General features: G+C 41.1%; 1 protein-coding gene across 8 annotated transcripts in view; it reads left to right on the forward strand.

Annotated features, from left to right (window-relative positions):
* LRMDA (leucine rich melanocyte differentiation associated) overlaps positions 1-15479 on the forward strand; it is a 1037699-nt gene that overhangs the window by 178007 nt on the left and 844213 nt on the right. Inside the window, exon 1 of one of the 8 annotated variants that reach the window (XM_039235208.1) lies at positions 8218-8287. The exons of the other annotated variants lie outside the window; for them this stretch is intronic. Within the exon in view, the coding sequence (XP_039091139.1) occupies positions 8283-8287 (5 nt within the window). The 5' untranslated portion in view covers positions 8218-8282. Of the gene's footprint in view, positions 1-8217; positions 8288-15479 lie in introns of those variants that run through there. 8 annotated transcript variants of the gene reach the window in all.

Consider the following 15479-nt stretch of genomic DNA (forward strand, 5'->3'; position numbering starts at 1 on the left):
GAATATTTTATTTTAGCTGCCTTAGAGCTGTAATGGGTCTGTGCTGAGATATGCATGTGGAAATAAATTATGTACAAGGTAAACTATTTTGTTATACAGTACCCATAATATTAATTAAGCCGTAATTTTACCAACAATGCTTTAATTTAACAAATAAACAGGAATCATCTGTACCATTCTTTCAAATATATAACTTTGGGGCCATAATAAAACATGCAGGAGCACCTGCAGTTAATTGTAAAGCAAACAGTGAGACTAGCAACTTTAAAGGGTAATTGTAATTTATAATTTATTTATTTGACTTATGCTGGATATAATTACTGTTATAATGCATTATTATTTTCAGTCCAGCATAAGATCTATCTGATTCCAATTTAACAGGCAGCCTGGTAAGGCTTTCTGCTTAGGCCCCTTTAAAGTGTGCTCCGCTCCCTCCGTTCCCCACAACGGGAGCTTGTAAAATAAAGAAGAATGGATGGGCTACTGTCAAAGACAATCCTTGTTCAAAGCTGTAAGAATATTTCCATTTCCATTTAAGCCAAGAATTTTCCCTGCCCTCACAGTCCGTTAGATAGCAGTAGTGGGGAGTGAGGTTGTCAGGGTCTGCATGCAGCGAGAGCGCGGAGGGTGAATGGGCCAGGCTGGTGGCTCTGTGGGGAGGGAGGTGATGCCAGGGAGGGATGGGTGCACAGCCAGCTTTTCCCTAAATTCTTGTCTGAGGGCTGCTGGTGTTTATTGTTGTGGTGCTTTTGGGCTTTGTTGTTGTTGTTGTTATTTTCAAGAGCAGCCTGGAAGGAACAGCCCGAGGGGGAAAAATACCACCGTGGAAGAAAAGAAGCAATTATAGCTGGCTGTTTGTTTGTGGCTAACAGAATGCTGAAATGGCAGATTTGCAAATTTGTAAGAGAGGGAAGCTTAGTGTTCATCTTTATCAGCCAAAGTGGTTTCTTGTTAGCTGAGCAGCAAGCTAGAAAGCAACCGATTTTGACAACATAATTTACATCTTTGTATAAAACTATTGCTGGCAGCTGAACTAATTTGTGCTGGATTAGGTTGTTTGTCTCTGCTGCTGACTAACCATGCAATCTATCAGAGGCCGTTTTCAAATATCACTTTTCAACTGTGCCCTTGAGAGGGGGGATTGATCGGGAATATACGGAGCAAAATTACTCCAATAACTTTATAGAAGAAACAATTACAGAATCATACAGATGTGAATAATTCTGAAATGTAGGAACAAATATGATGAATTTAGCCCTATTCCTATCTTTCACATGTGCATGAAATTTATAAATAATACAATAATGCATTATTGGCTGTGTTTCCTTTCTCTTTCTGGATCTCAGTCGATGATGGTAATAGGAGAAAGACGAGAGAAGCGCTGGATGGAAAACATTCTTAGAGACCGTATTTGAGGATTTTGAGGTGCAGGTTACATGAAAGTCACTTATGAGGTGTTGGAGACCATACTTAACGAACAGATGTCCCACAGAATGTCTTCTCATCCACTCTGTGTTTTATAAGTTTCAAAGTAAATGCTCTGATAGAGAGAAAGAGACATCAGTCAGGCAGATATATTTGTGCTACCAACATGGGCGATAAACATACAAATATATTTTATCAAGTGTTTCTATGTTATATTAATAACTGTACCATGCAGAAGAGGAATGGCGTCTCCCTTCTGCTTTTAAGTGAACATCTTAAATGTTTCTTCCTGTCCTCAAGGGAAGATATGGGATGATAGAATGATATAAGGGGGCAAAAAAGGAGGGGGCAGGGGCAGAATTCACAACTGATAACTGAGCTGGAGTTGCTTATAAGATGCCTGAGATTAGCCAGCAAACAAAAAAACCATTAAGCACCTATTATTTTAAAGCAGTGGGCACATTTTTCATCACTTCCCTCTGATAAATTTTCACTTGTGCATCCTGCTCCAGGTAATTAATTGCTTTCAGTTCAGAGGAGTAATAATGCAATAAATTATGCCAGTATTTCTAGTCAGAGGATCATATTGCAGCTTCCTAACCAAGGCATCCCTAATAACAATCCAGGGCTGGTGGTGGCCCAGAAGAAAAAACAGTGCTCCATTATCATAAATTGGTTATGTAAAGCATCAAAGGACCAAGTCCTCAAAATTGCTTTCAAGTGATCTTATTCATGGAAAGTTTGCATGTTTGTGGGTTTGGTCTGGATAATCCTGTGTGAAGATTATGTACCTACTCTCAGCCCTGGAAGCTTTGCGAACCTTGGGCACTCCAGTGATGGTGGGGTTGTTGTGGGGTAAAGCTTGAGTGGAATGGATCTTTCTGAGACGGCCAGGATGCTGACAATGATGCTGTTACTGGTTTGTTGAGTGCTTGCCATATCATGGGCACTGTTCTGAGCCTTTACATGTACCAACTGTATTTAATCCTGGTAGCAAACCTCTGAGACAGGACTATTATTCTCATTTTAAAGATGAGGAAACTGAGGCACAGAGAGTTTAGGCAACTTGTGTAACTGGTAGGGGAGTCTGTGTTTTTAACAAACATCCTGCACTGCATCCTGGGAGGAGGTTTCCTCCTGGCTTCAGCCTGGATTGCAATCGATCAGGATAGGGTGGGGTTGGAAGCAGTTGGGAAGGCGTACTTTAAAAAAGTAGTTTTAATCTCCCTTGGTTACTTACCGAGGGAATACCCCACTTCGTTCATCTTCTGAAAACTTCTCTTTAACTTGTAGATTTCTTGCCATAGCTTAATTTCTTTTTCTAGGCTTAAAAAATAACACCTATTTCTGCTCCCTCCACTTTATGTGAGAGACTTCAATAGTTGCTCTTCTCTCTCCCATCTTCTCCCATTCTTTTCCTTTGCAAGTTCCAACTCTCAGAATAACCTTAGAGGGGAAATTTAGAGAAATCTTGTGTCTTTCTCTAGTATGTGGTATACTTGTATTTTCCGTGGGCAGCTTAAAGAGGAGGTGAGGGTCTCACTTGCCGCCCACCTGCCTCCTTGCCTGTGCACAGACAAGCCTCAACCAGTCTGTGGCAGGAGAACCAGTTGATCTCGACTGTCCCTTTCTCCTCTCCATTGAGTTTCCCACATCCTATACAGCACCTGTCCAGTGGCTGGCCCTCTGTAAATATTCATGGGATGAATGGACATAGTTAAGATTTGGAAAATAGATGAAAGCGCAAAGTAGATGACAAAGTATCACCCATTATTGGATTACTCTGAGTGGACTCCTGTTAGGTATTTTCTTTTTTAAAAAAATTTTTAACATTATTTATTTTTGAGAGACAGAGACAGATCATGAGCAGGGGAGGGGCAGAGAGGGAGGGAGACATAGAATCCGAAGCAGGCTCCAGGCTCTCAGATGTCAGCACAGAGCCCGAGGAGCTGTGAGATCATGACCTGAGCCAAAGTTGGACATTTAACTGACTGAGCCACCCAGGCACCCCTGCTGTTAGGTATTTTCTCGTACACCTTCCAGTCTTTTTCCAGTGCATTGCCCTGTGCCCGCCGCTACTCCTACTGATGGGTGCATTTCTCCTCTGCCAGAGAAGAAGGCTAGTGCGTGAAGTTTTAACTTTTAGTCACAACAATTTTAGGGGGAGAATTTTTAAAATTCCAATGAAAATGGCAAAACAACAATGGATACTAGTGTGTGACTTGAGCTTTAGATCGCTAAGAAACACATGAAGAATGTTAAGAGACTAATAAGTACGGGGGTAAAAGGTGCGAAAAGGATCATAACATTTCATTCTCTTTTTATATTGTTCCTTTTGGGTCACAGCAGAACCCTGGCACTACATTTACTATTGGTATATGTACTATTCATTTTCTGGCTGTGAGATGGATCACACTGAAAATCCAATGTACTCCTCCATATGAAGATGGAAATAGGATTTGGAGAAAACAGAAGAGTGAGGTATTGCCCAGACCACCTTATACTATAGAAACAATTGCATATTTTCATAAAAATGCTCTAAGCCTAAACTCCTGGCTGTAAGCCAAAGTCATGACCCAGGCAGTACTCAAAGTCTCTGGCTGCTCTTTTCTGGGCCTTAAGTTTGTCTCTGACCTGACCTCAGAGCACTGGCCCATCAGAATGGCTGCCTCTTTATGGTGGTGCTGACAGTGGATATGCCAGCTAGTTTCCAGAAGGCCACCTGAGTAGTGCTCAGGACATGTAGGCTGGGGGGGATCTGGGAAAGTCATTCAGTCCCACACACTGCTTCTTGGCATCACTACATTCTACCCCCCAGTGAGCAGCCTCTTCGTTGTCCACAAAGCTAGAATTGAACGCTGTTCCAGTCGTCTGGGGGTAGTTTTAGGGCAGCCCATCTTCAGGGGCTTAGGTGCTTTTGCGAATGAGTAACCCAAATTGCTAAGTGTCAGATCTTCTGCATCTTATCTTGTCCTTGTGGGACCCAGAAGCAGAGAACTCTGACTCACTGTGACTCTCTAGATAGCTGTGCTGGGTGTGGAGAGAGCCCTCTGCTCATCAGATAAGAAAAGCTGGGAGGTACAGTTAGCATTCTGCATGGAAAGAACTTCGCAAGTCATCATCAGTATCATTGTCTAGTTAGGAAGAAATGTTGGGCAATTGAACCTGGCAGTTTTCTGTATTACAAATGACTAGTTTTAGGTTTCCCCCCAACCCAACCTTTTTCTCTTTTTCCTCTTCCTTTCTCTCCTCTTCCTCCCATTTGTCTTTTTGGACTTAAGAAAGGGTCTTCAACTTTGTAATTTTAAAACATATTCTCCCACACATGTCATTGTTCTTTTTAATAGGATCTGCCAGAACCACTCTGTGCAGGGCCCCACGTTTTCACATTATTATCTCATTGTCTATCCCGAGTGTTATAGCCTTACTACGACTTCCTAACTAATCAGCTATTTCAACTTTCATTCCATAAGCTTTATGTCTGAGTGTAATTAAATGAGCATTAAGTCTTTTTTTTTTTTTTTTTTTACTAGCAAAGCCTGAAAGTTCTGATATTACAGTAATAAGTGTGAAGTGAATTTTGAATGGCATTTATATCTGTTCATGGGCTCTAAATGTTTGATTTGCATAACTAGTTAAAATGATATCAGAGCAGCATATTGATTTAATTCCATCTCAGAAAACTGTTAATTAATAATGATAATAAATGTGTCAGTCCTTTATTATCTGCTTTGAATTGGTGATGATAGCTATATTAATACCACTTCAGTAATAGACCTCTGCTGGCTATTGTTGGCAAAGCTTTCAAGGCCTGAATCACCTGCAATCAGAATTTAGAAAATTTATTGCAGATCAGTTTTAAAAAGAACAGCCATTCCATCATATATGTAATTTGATTAACACCTACATTTTAATTTAACATTTTATTTACATAAATCATTGTGAGCAGAAACTTCAGGAGGGTTTTAAACAAAGGCACTTTTTCATTTTTATGTTCCAAGTTAAAAGTTGCCTGATGGCTGGTGGAAGGACTGGGCCCAGGATGATCCCTTTTTGTGGGGTTGGCAGACTCCTAGCCCCTTCTGCTGCATTTCCTCTTGACTGGGCTGGCCATTTTCTGGCTCGTCATTAAGGTGGAACCCACTGGTTCTGTTGCATTGCACACAGGCATGTGTATTTGTGAATGGTGGGATTGTTGGTGAGGGTAGGGGGAATCCTTTCCTCTCCCTACTCTTTTAAGGATGACCAGGATTTAAGGAGCAGATCTTACTTCTTTGGTTTTTGGGAATGATGGAAGAACCAAGATGTCTTCTCTATCATTGAGTTTCTGGAAAGTGAGGATAACATGGATAGTTATCTTGCAGTGGCTAGGGATTTCCCCAAACTGAGATCTCCAGGGCCCACTAATGCTGAATTTCCAAAAAATTCTTTAGACTCTAAAGAAGAAGTCGTCTAAGTGGCTCTCAGTGGCTTAATCTCTGTCACTTCCAGCAGTTATGACTGTTGATGAATGTACTTTAAAAATTTTATAATCTCAATTTGAGCCTTAGTTTGTTTTTTTGTAAAATGTGTAATTAGTAGGATTCAATGAAATTTCATAAACACACACACCTACAGCAGTGGTTAGCACCCAGAAGATATTTAATGATTGATAGTCTTTCTTTTCCTTTTGCTCTTAAATTATGGGCATTCACTTACCACTCCTTGTCCACCCATAGGCTGAATAAAGACATGACCATTTAGATTTTCAAACTCTTGATTCCAAGAATTTAAGTAACTATTGGGTCTACATCAAGCAGCTTGAGGCTCTTGCTGCTTTCCCCTTTAGAAGTTCACCCCTAGATTTGCCTTGGTAGATATCAGTATAATCTGCATACATAGGGTCCCAGTCATTCATGTCTGGTTCATAACTATGGATGTATAAGGGATTGTTAGTTACTTGAAATCTGTATAATATCTCTTTCTTCTCCCACTTCAGAACTGGGTCCAAACTCATTTGTACCTTTTGATCTTCCTTCTGACCACTCCTTAGAGAAGAAATTTCCAGCCATGACATGTACCTGTAGAATCTTCTCATTGGCTATATAATTGAGCTGTGGCCCAGAGAGTTTGTGACATGCCCAAGATCTCATAACCTCTTAATCATGTCGTGCATCCTTTGTGTACCACTCAGTACAAAATAGAACAGGAACTCCATTTCTTTCTTTGGGCATCCATCCCTTTCAGTTTCTGCTCACTACTCCCCTTTTTATGTTCACGTTCCACCAGGCAGTGAGCCTTGTGGCTTCCTCTCCCTCTCACCCCCATATGGAGGCCAGAGTGGAGTGTTGGCCTCAGAAGAGTTCACTAACACTCTCTTCAGACTGTCCCATCATCAGTCTTTTCCATTTCTTGATGGGAAAGAACACATCCTTTGTTTGAGCCTGTGATAGATTAGCATGGCTTGGAAGGAGTGCTGGCTTTCAGAACTCCTGTGGGTGTGTCTCCAGCTGAACATTTCTCTCCTGACTTTGATTTCTCTCTCAGCAACTGGGGGTGTAATTCACTTTGACATCGCTGGCCATCAGCGCCACACTGAAATGGGCCTTCTTTGACTCAAAGTGACAGCCCTTGGCCCCTTTGACATTGTTTCCATAGATTTGCAATGAAACAGTTTTATATTTTGCAAAATAGAGTGATCTCCTACAACTCGCATTGATGTGGCTTTTGCCATGGTCTTCTGAAGGATAGGGCTGTTTCTACTGACCCACCCATAACTGGTTCCCCTTATTCTGGAATCTGGAAACATTGCTCTTAGGCTGCTGGGGATGAGGAGTTTGTTTGGTTTTTTAATCAGTGATGAACACCATAATGTATTTTGTTCTTGTGTGGATCCTTCTCCTTGTTATTTTCTTGGCTCCCAATATCCCAAGACCTTTTCTGCCCATCAGCACCCTTAACACTTCTGCTCTTCTACATTACAGTAGAATGTGGTCAGTATCCCTGGGAAGAGTGAGCTTGGTACCTTCCTGAGGAAGGTTAGTTACTCTAGTGCCTCTTACACTTAAGAGACAGTATGATCTATAGTCAGAGGGAATATCAACCTCTTAATATTTGTCCAAGATGTGGAAATCTTTGGGGAAAATTATTAGGGGAAGGAATTGGGCTGTCCACTGGTCGTCGGTTCTTTTCAGAGAAGCTTAAGTCACAATCTGGTTGTTGTCAGCATTTTCTAAAAATACTTGGATGAAGACAAATAAGGATGTTTTACCATGCCATCCAAAAAGAAGAGATTGTGTGATACCTTTTTGTTGTTGTTGTTGTTGTTCCTAGAAGGTTCTAACCTTTGGACTTTGAAATTTACCATTTTAGCCAATATTGAATTATTTGGGAAGGCTTTACTAATATACTGTTAAATATATTAGAATATTAAAATATTTCTGTAAATGTTATACTTTCTAAGCTTGTACCCTTCAGACTCTCACTCAAATGTTAAAAAGTCCTGGGAATTTAAAGATTAGATTTTCTTTTTTGCCACCAGGTGTGTCTTGTGGGGAGGGCACCATGTTGTCTTTATAGGAGATACAGGAGGGGCTTGTGTCTCTTTCAGCATAGAACTGCTGAAGTGGTCCCTAAAGAGTGGTTTTTAAAAATTTTTCTCCTAAGATTCTTTCTTCCTAGTGTCAGAGGATCAGGCAGCATTTCCGTCCCTCCACCCCCCCACCCCTACCCCCACCAAGATGTCTGGTTTGGGCTTTGCCTTGTCATGGACTCTGCTGGTGAGAATTTTCAGAACAGCTCCATGTGCGTATTTCTGACCTTGGCTCCTCCCTGTGGGTTGGGGGAGGAGTCCCAGGAGAGTGGATTCCTGGCAGAAGATGTGGTGAGCACTTGAGCATGTGTTTGAGGGGAGATGGGTTGTCAGGCTCTGGGAGTTCTCTGGAGCACTCTCCCAAGGCATTGTGACTATTTACATATTTTGGGGGGAAAAAAAAAGACCAAACTTCTCAAAGTGATGATTTTTCTTTTTACAGCCTCAGTTTGCACAATTTTTAGATTCTGGCCTGGCTCTTCCTCTCTGATGGTCACACACTATATGGCCCTACTTTCTAATTGGGAGAGGAGGATTTTTAATAGAGAGCTGGGCTGCTCTTACAGGTCTAGGAATAGGAGTTGGGAGGTTGGCTTGTGAATTTTGGTTGAGGTAGGCGACCTGCTACACAGGTGTAAAAGTTGTTACAGTAGAAGAGGTTGAGTTTAAACACCCTCTTTGATGGCATTTGTCTGAGTCTCCATGTATTTTTCCCACTCCTAACCACTCCCTGTGTGAGTTTGTATTCCTTAGTCCCAGCTGTTTGTGATATTTCACTGTCAAATACATAATTAACAATTTTGTAAGCCAAGTTTAGTGATGTTTTTACATTCATGCACTGAATGTCTTTTCTGTCTTGAGCCAGTTACATCTTTTTTATTTAAAGTTGCCTTCTCCCACCCCCTCCCCCCTAACAAAACCTTTTTCTAGAAAATGTGCCATTCTAACATCTTTCCAAAGAATGAACTGTATCAAAGTGGACTTGGGAGCCTGCATCAAAGTAGATTTGGGAATACAGATGTAGATTGTGGTGTGGAATTGCTTTGGAATTTGAAACTGGTTGTGTAGACAGAGCTGATGATGGATCCAGTTGTGAATAAATTTTTGAAGCAGATGATGTCAGTGGCAGTTTTATGACTAGGGTTTTGACAGACTTGCATAAGTTGCTGGAATATGGGTGAGAAAGCAAGTCACAACTAAGGGTTGAGCTAATAAAATAAAATCAAGGAGTTAAAAAATTTTAAGAAAGCCCTGTTTACATTTTTTCTTTCAAAGCACATATTACAGTGGATTCTCCCACAGTATATTTTAGGCATTTTTTCTTTCTTTTCCAATCTTAGGAAATTTATTGATATAAATAATCACATAGGGTCAAAGGAGAAAACTAGATCATCTTAATAGAATTCAAAATTCATTGCTGATAAACTGTTTTTAGTAAACCAGCATTACACAGAGACTTAACATGATGGAAACCTTACCTCACATGAGAAGCAAACATCCTCTTCAGTGGTGCAATGTTAGATAATGTCAGCGTTGAGATAAGGGTGTCCATTTCTGTTATGATTTAAATGGAATTGTTAAATCCTGGAAGATCTCACCTGGAGGTTTTGGTCATTGGACTGAATCTGACCATCGGGCACTGTGTTTTGGCCTGCCCTGTGTTTAAAAATTAAAAAGAAAAGTTGTGAACATTTAAAGAAACTGGAGGTTTCACCAGAAATCCTTATCTCTGGTTTCTCCTGAAAAATCTGGCAAGATGAGACCTGTAGCCCTGAATGTAACACAGGGCTAGAGTAGAGTGATAACTCCTGCCTTTAGACACATGGCTTCATTGTCTAGGTCACAAGGTCCTCTGCTGGGTCTCTTCACTTGGTTATCTTACCTGCCTGGCCCTGTGGGTCCTTGAGTTTGCAGTGATTGCCTTAGTTAATGCAGGAAGATAAGAAATAGAAACCAGACATCATATAAATCATAAAAAAGGAGATAAAGATACCATTTTTGAGTGAAGTGATTGCTAAGCTGGAAAACCCAACAGATCAGCTGAGAACTATTAAACTAATGAGAATTACATGAAATCAAAATGGGTAGAAAAATCCATACAGCAAAATGGGGGAGGGAGAAAAGGGCTCATTTACAATAACAGCAACAATTTAGCAAGAAGTAATGCTAATTACGTGAAGGACACTGTAAAACTTTACTGAGGAGAGTAAAAGAGGAAGAATAAAAGACAAAAGTGGCCTTGTTTTCAAGTAATTCAAATTTGCCAAATTGAAAACCTGTGGAAAGGTAGTCTTGCCATCTCCAAAGAGTTGTTGAGACCCCCTTGCCACCCTTTTTAGAGAAATGAGAGTTGTTGGCTTGCTTTGCTATGGGTGCCTTAGGAATTGGGGCCACTGTGGGGTATTTCCCAGGAGATGGGAATTGGGGATACAGGCTCTGATGACGTTTGTGTTTTGTATCAACTGAGTAGTGGATACGTGACAGGCTGGATCTCTGTTACGTTTCAGGAGCTCTTTTCCAGTGGTTATGATTATTTAAGTTCCAGCTTCAGGCCAGGGTAGAGTAGAGCCCTTGTGGTGTATGCCTGAGTGTCTGATGGCCAGATCTGGCCTTTCACATTGGATTATGGCCTTGTTCCACCAATTCCTCTCTATTTAATGCTTCTTGAGGAGTTGAGTCTGTCAATTTCTGGGTAGTTGCTGTTTCCAAAGTCTTTCAGTTAAGTTTTCTGAGGGATTTGAATCTATTTGCTTTCCCTTAAGGCCACCACTAGCACCCACAAGGAGAGAGATGAAGAATGGGTCCCAAATAGAATATCACTGGTTCTGCAGTTATAGGAATTGATGAAATAAGAGGCATTCGATTTGAAGGATTAAAAGAGTTGGCCCTTCTTGACATTTAAGCTATTTCTGATTAAATTATTTGTGCCGAAACTCCTGCCATGTGTATTGTCAAGTTCAGGATTTTCCTAGTTCTCTTAAATGTTTGGTCTGCAATGCCCTATTATTTTCTGAGAAACCCCTGCGTTTTGGTTGTGGGTTTGTTTTGTACAGTGTTTACTTATTTTGGAGAGGCCATGTGGAAAGTACTTGGGCTTGAGATTTGTAAAATTTGCCCATACCAAAATTATCTTACTGGAGAAATTCAGTGCTCATAGGACTGAAGATTTTTGTATCTGAACCAAATATATTTTAACATATAAGTATTTATATTGATTAAACCTTTGTAAGACTTACTTTAGTGAGAGTTTCTTGCATCTGCCCCTCTACCTAGCTACCTACCTGTCTGTTTCTAGAGGGAATCTTCCGTGGAGTTGAGCATATAAGCTTTTGATTCAGACTTGGGTTCAAATCCTGTGGCCGTCGCTTCAGAACAGTGTGATCAGATGACCTCGAGCAAATTACTTAGCTACTCTTAAGACTCACGACCTACATCAAAGAGTTGTAAGAATTAAATAGGTAATATAATAGAGAAGTTGGCACAATGCTGGCATATAGTAAGCTCTTCTTAAAATATTAGCTACTTATATTAGCATCATGTGGATAGCAGGATTACAGGTAAATGGTTTCAATTGCCTAGGTTTTCATTTTTTCATGAATTAAGCCTTGCTCTGATAAAAATGATTCATAAAATTTTCAAAATGATCTGTATTTAAAATTGATAGTCATTTTTTTTTTTTTTTTAAAAAGCTGTTAAAGTGATAAAAATCCAGTAAGCGCCCTCAGCCCTCTTGTGTCTCTGGGTGATAACCCAGGAGCCCAACTGTTATCACCTGTAGTTTAGCAACTCTGATTTCAACCCCTGCACAATCCACCCAGGGCCTGAAGATCTCCTCCTCTTCTAAGACCAGAATCGACAAGGCTTATTTTTTTCACTTGTTTACTGGGGACCCATAAAACATTCAGGCAATCTATGGGGCACCTGGGTGGCTCAGATGGTTAAACATCTGACTTGGGCTCAGGTCATGATTTCACGGTTTGTGGGTTTGAGCCCCGCGCTGGGCTGTGCTGACAGCTCAGAACTTGAAGCCTGCTTCGGATTCTGTGTCTCCCTCTCTTTCTCTCTGCCTCTCCCCGACTCATGCTCTGTCTCTCAAAAGTAAACAAACAAACACACAAAAAATAAATAGACATTCAGGCAATCTAAATGATAAACAACAGAGCAGCTGACAAACATCTAGTGAGTGCTTACATTCACTCACTAGTGAGGTTACATTTTAGTTTCATTTGCATTGGCTCATCTACCCCTCAGGGGTAGGAACTTTTATGCCCATTCTACAGAGGAGACAGGTTCTGAACTAGGTAATCTGAAGCTGTACAGAAAGAAGCTGGTAGTAGAGATTGGAAATCTGTGAAGCTAGCACAGCCAACCACTAGGTTGCAGCTTCTCTTTCTTCTGGTGTTGGGGCCAAGACTTACATGGATTCAGCCCACCTTTTTGTGCAGCTGGTCACTGTAGCCAGCATCTGTTCTGATTGGTCCATTCCTGTGCCGTCAAATGTTAGGAGTATTCCCTTTGGTTAGGGAAAGTTGTCATGTTGTAGGAAGCCAGATGCTGGTTATTTGGGAGGCATTGATAGAAAAGAAGTAGAAAAATGGGAGGCAGAGGGAGAGAAGAAGAGGTGAGGAGAAACAGCAGAAATAAGCACAGAGTGAAGGGAATATGGGGAACATATCTTCGTATGGGGTATCTTCCCTTTCAGGAGGTCCATCTCCTAAAGGCCATTCTCCTGGAAAGCATGTGTAATGTGCAGTAATATTTCTGTAGTTTTCTCAGAGAGCTGAAGCAGGATCTCACGCTATAGAGATGCCTATCCTTGCTTGGAAAATGTTTCGAAAGAGAAATTTGTCTGCTGCATTCCTCAGCTTTCAGACAACACAGGTCTCTTTAAGTTTATTTTACATTGAGCAAGGCAGTGCCTGTCACACACTGATTTCTCCCTCCCCTATGGGTCTCAGCTGTCTTCCTAATAGGCAGCTGCCCAGAGTGGAGTGTGGCATTATTAACCATCAGGGGTGACCAGCCTGTCAGCCCGTCTGGCTGGAACCCTGGACGCTGGAGGCGCCTGACAGCAACCCCATTTGCATCCTGTGCAGAGAGCACCCGCATCCTTTCTCATTAAGAGAAAAGTTAGCCTAAAACACCAGACATACTGGCAACTGGAGACCCTCAAATAGCTTCTTTTGGATCTCATCCTTCACTGTGACAGCATCAGGAGTGATAGTTTCCAAATAGTTTTCTTTTTACAACATTTAAAACTATTTTTCCAGGTAAGATTTCTTCCACTGAGCACAGAGAGGTAACAGATTATAGAGAAGTTGTTCTGGTTAAAGAATGAATGAGAAGCCTGAATCTCCCCTGCTTTATCTGGGGAATACCTCTAAATAATCCTAGGGTTCCTAGGAACACAGTTTGAGAACTACTGTTCACGGCACAGGACTGTTTTAATCTTCTAGAATTTCCCTTCCTGGTTTTTTTAACCTGTGCTTTAACTGAGTGACTTCTACAGTTTGCCTCAAATGGCAAAGGGTTAAGAATACTATTAAAAATTAAACGAAGTCCTTCACAGGACGATTTGTAAGACCTGTACAGTTCCAAATAGCTTTGGGGAAGGGATGTGACATTGTATAATGACTTCTTAGAAAATTTGTTTGTTACTTTTTCCCCTTTCTCTGTCTCCATTCTTCTCTCCCTTTCTCCCCCCACCCCGTTTCTGATTTGATGAAACTGTTTGTAATGTCCAACATGTATTTTACTGTTCAGTGTGTGTTGTACTTTAGCAATTTATAACTATGATCAATGTTGTGACCTTAGGGAAATTGCTTATATAATTATAGAAAGTTTACAGTCATAAGACAAGGAATGGGGAAAATATATCACTGTAAAATATAAATATGTTTAAATTACATTTAGGATTTGGAATAGTTCCTTGCTTGTGTTTTACAGAGTAATCTGTGATTTAAATCAGGTTTAGTTGTGTTTTTTCCCCCCTAAATTGGGTATTATAAATCAAGAGTAGATGCTGGATATAGCACACAAGAGGATTTCTTATACATTTTAATGTTGCATAAGTAAGAAATACCAGTAGTTCAGCAGTAAAATTGCAAATGTAAGCAAAAGTGAAGATTTTTCCAAATTTAACTAGGTTGCATTTGTTTAGTAAACTCTAGCAATAATTTACTGTTTTATTACGTTTGCCTTTGAGATCTGGGCTGACTTTTTTGTTCCCTTCCTTAAGGAAGAAAAGAGAGGTACATTACTATAATTGCTTGGAGCTAGAGAAAAACAAGAGTACCATTTTGCTTTCCCCACCTGTGATACATAAACTTTATAAAAGGAGGCGGAGGGAGGATAGAGCACTTATTAGGATTAAATGTATTCATGGATGTATCAGTCACACAAGTAGGGCGCTTATTTTTGGTCGGGTCAGGCTTTCCATTTGTGCCATCTGGTGTGAGACTGTTTTTGTGCAGAAAGTAAAGTATTAGGCCCAATTTTGCATGTGTAAGCTGCTGGTAAGGGTCGGAGCTAGGGAGACAGGGAAGCCAATACAGTTCGATTGGTGCATGTCTTGCTTCAGTTCTTTTGGGGTCTCTTGGAAGACAGGTAGGTTTCATTCAAGATAGTCTCTCTGATGCCATACGAGTGAATTTCAGTGTGTGAAGAGGGGTTGAATGTTCCAGAATGGATGCTGGCATTGGGGAGAAGGTGGGCGGAGGGAAGGACTTCTTAGTCAGCGACGTGGCTTAGCGTGCTGTGTTCCTGATGCGTCAGATTGTCGCCCACCACCCCTCCTCCCGCCACGTGCTTCAGATGGTTAACATGGACCCCAGCTTAGTTTAACTGTGGTTTGAGAGAAGTGAACTCTGGGATTGGGTTGGATGATGTTGATTAATAGGAGTGAGAGGGTGAGAGACTCCAGGGCCAAGCAGTAGGTCCATCTTGGTGGCATCTGATGTTGATTGGCTTTGTCCTGCGCGGCTGCGCTCGGAGAGCGGACATTAAGATTAAGTGATGCTGTCGTGTTGAGGAGCACGGCACTGCATCATTCTGGGAAGAGACAGCTGGGGTGGTTAATCCTTCATCACCAAGGGAGCACTGCCAGCGGAAAGATATACAGCCAAAGATAACCCTCCATAACTTGTGCTAAAGATCAGAAAACTTTGAATTCACATCCATCTGCTTAGTCTGGGGTGAAGATGAAAGATAGGCAGAATAGGAAATAAAAAACTCCGGAGGGATTAATCTTAGGCACGGTATGTAGCCCACAGAGTGAGCAGGCGGGAGAGAAACTTTTACATGGCGTTTAAAAGGGAATTAAATGCACCCGGTTTCACAGCCGCCTCTTAAAATAAAATTAAATGATACATACTCTCATTTTTGTGTTATATTGTCATCATTTTACCCCAAAAGGCTGCCTGCACCCCCTTAGACCTCCTCTAATTTTTTTAAGGAGGTACTTATAGTTCTGTACTCAGGGACA

Source organism: Hyaena hyaena, unplaced genomic scaffold (assembly GCF_003009895.1).
Source record: "Hyaena hyaena isolate Hyena2069 unplaced genomic scaffold, ASM300989v1 scaffold_97, whole genome shotgun sequence".
NCBI classification, from domain to species: domain Eukaryota; kingdom Metazoa; phylum Chordata; class Mammalia; order Carnivora; family Hyaenidae; genus Hyaena; species Hyaena hyaena.